We start from the raw sequence: 9,778 nt of genomic DNA on the forward strand, positions 1-9,778 counted from the left end.
CACTGTGGAATCCCAGCATCCTAAGGGTGGGGTGGGTGTAGTCAAAGTTGGAGAATTGGAATAGCAAAGTCACGTTTCCTAGGAATTTTGTACTTCGAGAACACCTGCCTTCATATCTTTGATAGTTCTCAGAACTACTGTATTCATTATGACTTCCTCTGCTAATAGAGATTATCAAGTGAATTTCATTTCTTAGCTTGTTTGAATTCTAGGAGGCTAAAATTCAGGCACTTTTTAATGTGATTTATTCACTACACACTTGTTCATATTGAAAATCAGATATCCTGAATTTTTTTTCTTTTTTTGCTTGTCTCCTTTTAGATGCTTCTCAGCTTCATGGGAAAGGGACCAATGTGCAGCAGCGGAAATTGTGACATCTGCAGAAGAAAAGCTATTCTAGAACAAGGCAGAACTTGAATGAGTAGGTCTTGAAGACTGGATATAGACTGTATTCTTTCTTTCTGCCAACTGTGTTTCTTCTAGCAGCTGGAGAAAGAGTGAGCTCTGAGATTCTTGGCACTTCTAACATGCCTCAGAGTTAGTGGGAGCTTCGTGCTCTTTTAGAGATGCTTATGGTGCTCTGTGCTTCACAATCATGTCATTTGACAGTGATTGAAGTGGCAGATACTAAAAAGGAGAAAATGCTGGACTTGGGGTATGAGAGTATGTTTGTGTAATGACTACACTAGGGTGGCAGATCATTTTTTATCTATATGTTAAATCTGCCAAGAACCTCTGTATTCAGTTAACCATACCTCATGATAGTCTCCAAGATGGTGGTTTGTTCCAGCTATCATAGGATCACTGCCTCTGGATTGGGACAGTTGTGGTGTCCTCATTCTTAAACTGTATGCTCAACAAGAAGAAAACCCGTGCTGGAGCATGATGGGGGGAAATTGAGCTTTGTCTCTTTGTGACTATATAAAGGAGATGACCTGAAATGCTCATTGTGCAAAGGGAGGTAGAGGGAAAAGATCAGTTTCCCTCCTGAACATGATAGTGAAGCTCTTTATAGAAAAGACCTCTGTAGATTGCATTGGAAAATTGTAATAGGATTTTCAAAGTTATTTTTTTGGCTCAATTTTCATTATTACCATTAAATGCATTGGATAGGATGGGACTATTCTTCACATGTCACCTGTATAGGAAGACATAATTCCAGTGCCTTTATGGTGGAGCAAAATTAGATAATACACATCCATTTTAGCCCTCTCTGCTCCTGAAAAGAGATTTGTGTTTTTTTTTTTAAATCTGTATTTAAGACATATACATTTATATTTCATTGAGCTTTTCATGATTGCACATTGAAAGCTGCACTGTCCTAACTTGAAGGTGATTTGGATCCTGAAAGCCTGGTTCCAAATCCAGGAAGAGCACCAGTTCTTTCAGCATTTATGTATGTGGGTTCTAGAGCCCAGAAGCCATTCTTGATCAGAATGTTCATCTCTGTGGGTAGGCGTGAGGAGTTCAGAGTCACTGATATACATTCCATTTTTTTTTTTTGTTCTTAGAAATCAGCGGTCATAGAACTTCAGTAAAAGGGTTCTTTAGTGTTCATGTAATGGACACAGGCTTCAAAATCCTGGAGGCTCTCCAGGTAATTGATTGGACTATGCATTAACTTAAGGGTAATATGCAGTTAGGTTTGGCGAGTCAATCAAAGGCCAGATGGTTAGGCACCAGCTAGATCTGGGTATATAGCTAGAAGAGCAGTTCCCAAATTGCCAACCTGTTCACACTTAATTAATATCTGTTTCACAAGAATTTTAAAAGTGCTTTCTTATTCCTGTGAAATTTGTGCTACAAGGTATGTTTGAACTGGCTACTCAGACTGAGTTACAAGTCAGATAAGTTCAGTGTGAACAGCATTATCTGTGGCACTGAAATTGATTGTACACATTGTGTGAAAACACTAGGTTGTTTCCAGGTTTCCCTCATTTAGACTCATTCTTATAGTTTCCAAATTACAGTGTACAAACTATCAATAACTCATCTTTGTTCTAGGAAAGGCTTGTAGGCCTTCCCAAATTTGCATCTAGGGACAACAGACCTTCTGTCAGCTGCACTGGTAGGCCTCTGCTCATACTTTTTATTTGTTTGCTTTGGTCAGACCCAAGACACCTTTCAAATTTAAGCTAAGCGACTCCTTAAGATCACTTTATTGTATTTTTTTTTAAATTGAAACTTGTATTTCCAGTTTGTTTACAGAATACTCCTAGGTAGTAGCAAAAGAGCCAAAGATGAGATTTGTATTGCTGAGCTCAAAACAGAGTGGTTATCAGTGGACTCTGAGCAGATGGGATTCTCCAGAATTCCCTTCCCATGAGCTCTCCCAGGTACCAGTCCCACTCCCTCTCTTTGCTTTTCCTGCCAGTGCTCCCTCTCTACCACATACCATTGAGTTTGTAGCTGGAGCAGAATACCCTCATTTTAGGAATCTAGTGATGCCTCTTGCCTCAGGGAAATGTTTCTTTGATGGGGATTCTGTGGGATTTCTTTTTCTTGTTTATGCTTTACTTGTGGTAATGAACGAGTGAATGAATTAAACAGAGCCATGGCAAGGCAGAGCTACAGGCTGACGCCGTAGCAAAAGGATGAAAATTGGAACATGCCAGGTCGTGTGCCTGGGTGTAGCAGCTGTAGATGTTTCCTTTGGTGAGGGGAGTCTCTGAGCACTTAATGGGTATGGCAGTTTCTTTAGTGTAAAAGGGGCTGCAGCTTCTGTGCAGGGACTGTTGGTATTGGGGGTGGGGGGAAAATTGTTAATCTTGTATAAAGCAACTCAATAAATTGTTTCAAAGTTTCCAAAACATTGTTTTTCATTCTTTTCTATTTTACCGAATTTATAAGTGGGTGATTCTCAAGGTATTAATCTTATAGGAATAATCATTTTTGCTGAAACCCAAGTAGAAGTGGGAGGAAAGTTTTCTCAAAAGGAAAAGGTAAAAGAACGATATCAGAGAAACAAAATTCAAGCCACCAGATTTTTATTTCCATACTATAAATAAAATTCCCTATCATTTCCCATTTTCATACAGAATAAATGAGATATACATAACTGGATATTCATTTGGTAAATAATCAACATGTTTTTTTACCTAAATGCTGTGAGGTAAAGCAAGATTCATAAGGCACTGCTGCCATGTTTTATAGTAACATCTTTTACTATTAAAATATTTTAATTTTACAGTAACAAACCACTCTCTTATATAGTATTCTTTTAAGGACATAAGATGGAAAAAGATACCAGTTGAATCAAATTCTATGTAAGTTTCTTAATATTTGCTGCTGTTTTTTCATCTTTTCCAGCAAACATCTGGTATTTCTTGTCAGCAGAGCAACAACTGAAGATTTTTGACCAGAAAAGTAGAGGAATGTGAATATTAGTAACTTTGGATATGTTCAGTTGTTTGAATGGAAAAATATATAGAATGAACATCTTTTTATCTTTGAACAAAAGTTTATCAAATTGGTTGGTTTTAAGGTTTGTGCTACTTATTGTGGTGTCTTCTCAGGCTGTCTCTTTCCAGTCCTGATTAAATCAGCTCTTCATAATTTTGGAATACTTTTATTCCAAGGAGGGAGAATGTCACAGAGGGAAACCAAAAAGAATATATTGAAAGGAAGAGTGTTTAGCAATAGAGGGGAAAAAGTGCATATTCACTAATTAAGCCATTTCATCAAAAAGTAGGATTTTACTGGGAATATTTCCAGGTAAGTCAATAGGTTTAATGGTTGGGGACAAGTTTCATTCATTCTTACCTAATTGCCCTTTCTTCTCGTAGTCAGCTCTGTCCTGAGCAACTCTATAGCAAGAGTGTAACTAAAATGTCGACATGTACACGCACTGGGTGTGAAGGCATGTTGGAGGCAGAGTGGTAGAAATACAGTATCATCTTAGGTGAGACAAGACCAATCACCTGCTTTTGAGGGTCGAAAGGAAGGATATCAGCTTGAAAAGACTGTAGCTTTATGTCTACTTTTGCCCAGACACTAAAACAGCTAGCTCCTGAATGGACATATCCTTGTTAACATATCGATCATATTGAGCTGGGGTTAGCCTTCCATTCTTTAAGGCATCTTCAATAGAGAACTTCTTTCCAGACTTTCTGTCATGTATCACAGAAGATTCTCCATTTGGTCCTTTGACTGATATCTCTTCCCAGTCACACTCCTGGCTTCTAAGCTTCACGAACATGTTCCAGTCAATGAGACCAGCCCTGTGGGCTTCCTCTGGGGAAAGCTCTCTACCAGTATCAGGATCAATTACCACAATGGAACGACGTAAATGGTTCTCTCTCTGTTCCCTTTTAACTGCCACTGACCCTAGACGCTTATGTAACTCATCAATCTCATTATCTTTATCTCTGGAGATTCTCTTGAGATTATCCAGCTCTCTTTCCAGGGACCAGAGTCTGGAGTCTAAATTTGCCCCACAGTCCACTGAAGTCATGTTTCTTAAATCTCGAGTTTCTGTTGTGGTCATTTCAATTTCTGATTGTAGCCGTCTGGTCTCCATTTGTAGATTTTGCTTTTCTAGATGAAGTTTGTGGTTTTCTTCCCTTAAAAAGTCCAATTCCTTGGATGACTTGGAATTATGGAATTCCAGTTCAGATAACTTGGCCTCTAGCCGGCTCACCTCAGCATCCAACTCCCTTTTGATACGACTCTCTTCCTCCAAACTATTCTTCAGTTTCTGAATTTCTTGTTCTGTGTCACCTTTTTCTACTTGAACGCTTTCTGAGAAGACCACTTTTTCTTTCACCTCCATCTTCTCAAGAGTAAGGAGTTTCTTTTTCAGGGCTTCAAGTTCACTCTCCAATATTTGCCGACGGTGCTTTTCTTCTTCCAGTTGGAGTTTGAGAAGAGAGTGTTCTTTTGCCTGCTGGGGGTCCTGCTGAAGAACCACTTTCTGTTTTAGGGTCACCTTTTCTTTGGTCTCCCCCTCTTCTTTCTCCAGATCAGCTAGCCGAAGCTTCAGCCGTTGGACCTCAAGCTCGGCCTCCCTTCTAGCTTGCCGTTCTCTCTCCAGTTCTTCTAGCTGATGCTCCAGCTCAGCCCTTCTCCGTTGCAATTTTCGAAGTTCTCCTCGAAGATTGTCAATCTGCCTGAGTTCAATGTCAATACTTTCTGTGAAGGAATCCACCTCGGCTCTCATGGCAGGGTCTTGTTCATATTTTACAACTTCTTGCTCAACCACTTTTTCCTTTACCCGTGATAGTTCCTCTTCCTTTTGTTTTATTTTGTCTTCTTGGGATAACCTTTCTCTCTCTAAATCTACCTGTTTTTTCTGTTCTTCTGATAATTTCGCTCTCAAGGACTCCACCTCCTCTTTGGTTTTGGGGTCTTCACGGAATTGGAGTATCTCTTGAACTACCTCTTTGGTCTGCACTTGGGGTTTGGTATCTTTCAAGGACTGGATTTCTTGCTTCAGCTGGTAGATTTCTAAATCACATCTTTCGATCAATCTAGTTTTGTCTACAATTTCTTCTCTGAGTCGTTGAAGTTCCTTCTCAGTCTCGGGGTCAGTCTTATACTTAATTACTTCTTTTGTTACTTCTTTCACCTCTATCTGTGGGCCTCGCTTCCGAAGAGCCTGCAGTTCACTTTGGTAGCTCTTTAGCTGCTCCTCTGCACCTCGGTACTTTCTCTCCTGTTCCACAAGTTCCAAACGGAGATTGGCTACTTCACTTTCAGCCTTGGGGTCTGGACGGACAATCTCCCGTACTTTTTCCTGCACAACTACTTTGGAATTTTCCTCTTCCAGGGCCCAGATCTTCCGGAGGAGTTCAGTCTTTTCTCTCTGACTGGAGCGAGATTTTGATGCTTCATCTTCATACTGACGTTTGAGGTCATTGACTTCTCTTTCTGTTGCTGCATCTTTTTCCACTTTTAATACTTCCTTGACTGTAATTTTTCCTTCAGCCATAGCTCGCTCTTTCTCTAGTCTCTTGAGTTTATCTTGCAGGAAACTGAGCTCTTCTTCTTGCTTTTCCCTTTGGGCACTCTCCTTCTGTTGCTGCTCTTGTAACAGCCTATATTCGGTCTCTAGTTGGGGGTCATTCTGTAGTTTCACTACTTCCTTCTCTGTGACTTTCTCCTGCGCTTTGTTCTTCTCCTCAGACAGCACAGCAATTCGCTGCTGTAAGAGAATGACCTCAGTTTCTCGGGTTCCTTTCTGTCTTCTCAGTTCTTCTAGCTCCTCTCTTAATTTCAGGACTTCATCAGCCTGGGCTTTATCTTGCTCAATACGCAGTACTTCTTTGACCACATACTCTTGACCGCCTTCCCTTGTTTCATGCTCCAGTGAGCGTAGCTTTAGTTTCATATCCTCCAACTCATCCTGTAACTCTTTGTTTTTACGCTGCTCCTCACCCAGGGTTTGCTGCATTCTGTGGAAGCTTTCTTCCAATTCAGGATCAGGTACCTTCTTTAATACTTCTTTTCTTATCACAGATTCCTGCGGCTTCTTATTCTTCAGGAGGATGATTTCATCCTGAGTGCTTTTGACTTCATTCTCCAGCTGCTGTCTACGCTGGGTCTCATCATCTAGTGCTTTCTTAATTCTCCAGGTTTCTTCTGTCACTGGTTCTTTGCCTTGAATGGATTCATGTGTCACTTCTATCTCTGGCTGCTGTTATTAAAAAGAAAATGCATCATAAAAAACCCCAGAATTTCATTGATGATATTACAATTCCTTACCTAGTCAGAGTTGACTTGAGTCATCTAAGGAATCTGCCAAATTTGACTGTCTTGTGGTCTATACAAGAATCTCTTGGATTATATTGGCATGTACAGATACAGTATTTCTTAGATTTGCAACATGAAATGTAAATGTTAATTTCTATTGTAACTATCATTTGTTTAAATTGTTGTATAGCACTATTATCTTGTTTTGACAGATCACTACTAAGGATGACTATTCGTAGCTTATTTTTCTAAAATACCAGCAAGCAATCAAAACATCACAGATTGATGTGTTGGATCAAGAAAATGTCATATAATTTTCAGCTGCTTTTATGGTTAGTTTTTAAATTTTAAATTAAGCCATATGTCTATTACCTGTCTCAGAAGATTCTGAGCAAATTCTAAATTCTGCAATCTTTGTCTGTTGATAGCAGTAACTTCAGTGAATTTGGCGGCGAGAAAAGCTTCCTAGAAAACAGTTGTTTAATGGAGAAAAGTCAACACAAGGAAGTGATAGGTTAGGGGTAGAAAGCTCATAAACACAGACACAGAGAGGAGGTTTCACTCTTGGGGCTTCAGTTCAGTCATTCACATGGAAGGTATCATTCATCTTTCCTTTGGGAATATAAAAATAAGGCCTACAATGTCTGTCACTATGCAACACACATTCTATTTGTGAGGATTGGTCACGTCTAAATTTTAAGTGCACTAAGAGAGTTGGTATTTAAAGAAATTTAATAGTGAATCTTTTTTGTAAACCGCCCCCCCCCTTACATATAGATTTTGGTATTTCAGGTTTCCTTATGGTAAGCACAACTATAAGAAGTGCGTGTCTTTCTTACCGAGACAATAGTGTCATCCCTTACAAAAGACAATACAGCACAGAACTGGAAGGTTCTTTAGAAGTTATTTAGTCCAATTCCTGCCAGTGGATAAATGTCTTCTATGTTACCCTCCACATTTTCTCTGCTTGAAGACCTCTGGTGACAGGGGATTCATTACCTACTGAGAGTGCCCTTTTCCATTTTGAGACAGCTCCAATTGTTAGAAAATTCTTTCTCATATTAAACTGAAATCTGCTTCGTTATAACTTCCACCCACTAATCCTTGTTCTTTCCTTGGGAGGCAAGTAGAATAAATTTCTGACAACCCTTCAAAGGGTGAATTCAGGGAATATGTGATTGCTAAGTTTTTTTCTCTCCAGGCTTATCATCTCCAGTTTCTTCAACCAGTCCTCACTAACAATATCTTGGTCCCTGCCCACTTAAACCTCACTTTGTCATGTCCCTTTTAAAATTAGTCTTGAAGTGGAACAGAGCCTTCAGATATGTGACCTAAATAGTACAAAATACAGTTGAATGACCATCTTCTTTATTCATACTATTTATTGTGGTGGTTGCTCTGTGACCAAGGCTAGGCTATTGCTTTGACTTTGTGTGGATATAATATCTGAGTTCTGCCTGATAAAATTTACCTCTTCCTTGACTTTGGCCGCAGGTGATTGGAGTCTAGCCCTCTTGTTTGTGTGGATGTTTCTTCCGTTTTCCAGGTCAAGAAGAGATCTTAGCTTTTCAGCTTCTAATTCATAGTCCTAGGTAAATTAAGAGAGATGCTAGTGATCCAACAAGAATAGCAAAGTTCCTAGATTGTTCTCTGGTGTGCCTCATATACCCATCCAGACTACTTTGAAAATGTATATAGCTTTAAAACCTTCTTACTGAAGCTATCAGGAAGTTTTTAAATCTCACCTTCACAGCCTGCTGGTACTGCTGGGCATGGTCATACACTTTCTGTACCTCTTGTTCCCGTCCTCCAATTTCATCTAGGAGATTCTGTGAAACAACAGAAATGTCCACAAAAATCCCATCCCACAACAAACACAGCTGCTGAAAGAGCTTGGTACTTCAGATCATAATTACCACTCTGGATAAGGAGACATATTAAAAGATCTTGTAAATTTACCCCCAAACAACTTTAAGATCCCGAGTTAGAGGGCCCAAAGGAAGGCAGGAAGGATGAAAGTACAGTAGGTTCAGCCAAACTCTAGGAGCAAAATTTCCCCTACCGAGCATTCATTGTTATTACTAGAGTCCAGATGGCTTTGCTTTTTTTTTTTTTTTTTTGAGGGCTTTTATTCTAGGAGGGACACAAGCCGTTTACAACAGAGGCAGGTCTTTTTACTTCCTCGATGGAAAAAATTGTGGAGGGTTGCAGTTCTCATCCACTGATGCCTGCTGTTGTAGGTATATATCTTAGAAGAGATTCCAGATTAGCTCATTCCAATCCCAATATCTAGGAAGGAAGCCACTGGTCATTGTTTGTAATCACAGAATGGGAGGGGATTTTTTTAGGTCATCTAGGTCAACCTGAAAAAGAATCCTACATCATCTCTTTCCAGTGGTCTATAACTCCACTGAAAAACTTCTGATGGGTATATGTGTTGGCAAAGTGGGTACAACTTCTGGTGATGGGGAGCCAGCTACTTCTTAAAGTGACCCATTTCATTTTGAACTGGCTCTGCTCAATAATAGTAAATTTTTCTTTATCAAATTGGCATTTGTCTTTCTGTGACTTATACCCAATGCTCTTAATTCTATCCTCTGAGGCCATACAGAACAAGACTAATCACTTCTGGCTCAAGATGGCTTCCTGAAGAGAGGCAGCCTACCCTGCTTTCACATTACTGTCCCAGCAAAAACCTGAAATTCAAACTATAATTAAGAAACATGAGAACTAAAGTAAGGAACTTCTTCCATTACAGAATTGTAAAAAAATCAACCTTCTAGAAGCCAGTGAGCAATGGGAAAGGCCAGGCTTCCAGCAAAGCCAGAACGAGTATCAGCAAACTAGCCTTCAAGGTTGTATCTAGAGGCAGAATGGGGAGAGGACTCCCTGCAGAAAGCCCAGGAATGGTCAGAAATTCACTGAGGAAACTTTGGAATTTACCAATAACAGTAGTGAGCACTTCTGCTCAGGAACTTCAAGGTCCTTAAGTAGTCTGTTCTGAGAGTCTGGAGAGGCCCCTGAAGATCAGTACTTTGAACCTCAAAGATAAGGGGGTAGGTGGCGGGGGGGGGGGGGGGAGGCAGGG

General features: G+C 40.0%; 2 protein-coding genes across 9 annotated transcripts in view; one reads left to right on the forward strand and one right to left on the reverse strand.

Annotated features, from left to right (window-relative positions):
• Positions 1-2,810, forward strand: part of UBN1 (ubinuclein 1) — a 40,292-nt gene extending 37,482 nt beyond the window's left edge. For all 7 annotated transcript variants that reach the window (XM_069089709.1, XM_069089698.1, XM_069089734.1 and 4 more), the window contains one exon: positions 322-2,810. In XM_069089709.1, the coding sequence (XP_068945810.1) occupies positions 322-374 (53 nt within the window). In that variant the 3' untranslated portion in view covers positions 375-2,810. The remainder of the gene's footprint in view (positions 1-321) is intronic.
• Positions 2,811-2,970: 160 nt separating this feature from the next.
• Positions 2,971-9,778, reverse strand: part of PPL (periplakin) — a 23,084-nt gene continuing 16,276 nt past the window's right edge. Inside the window, exons 18-21 of one of the 2 annotated variants that reach the window (XM_069089686.1) lie at positions 8,436-8,519; positions 8,162-8,278; positions 7,063-7,155; positions 2,971-6,631 (exon numbers count right to left, since the gene is read on the reverse strand). In XM_069089686.1, coding sequence (XP_068945787.1) covers positions 3,977-6,631; positions 7,063-7,155; positions 8,162-8,278; positions 8,436-8,519 — 2,949 coding nt within the window. In that variant the 3' untranslated portion in view covers positions 2,971-3,976. Of the gene's footprint in view, positions 6,635-7,062; positions 7,156-8,161; positions 8,279-8,435; positions 8,520-9,778 lie in introns of both variants that reach the window. The other variant, XM_069089677.1, reaches the window with a different exon arrangement.

The sequence above is a fragment of the Petaurus breviceps genome, unplaced genomic scaffold (assembly GCF_028583685.1).
Source record: "Petaurus breviceps papuanus isolate PSGF00001 unplaced genomic scaffold, PetGlider_PUasm1.0 120, whole genome shotgun sequence".
NCBI lineage: Eukaryota > Metazoa > Chordata > Mammalia > Diprotodontia > Petauridae > Petaurus > Petaurus breviceps.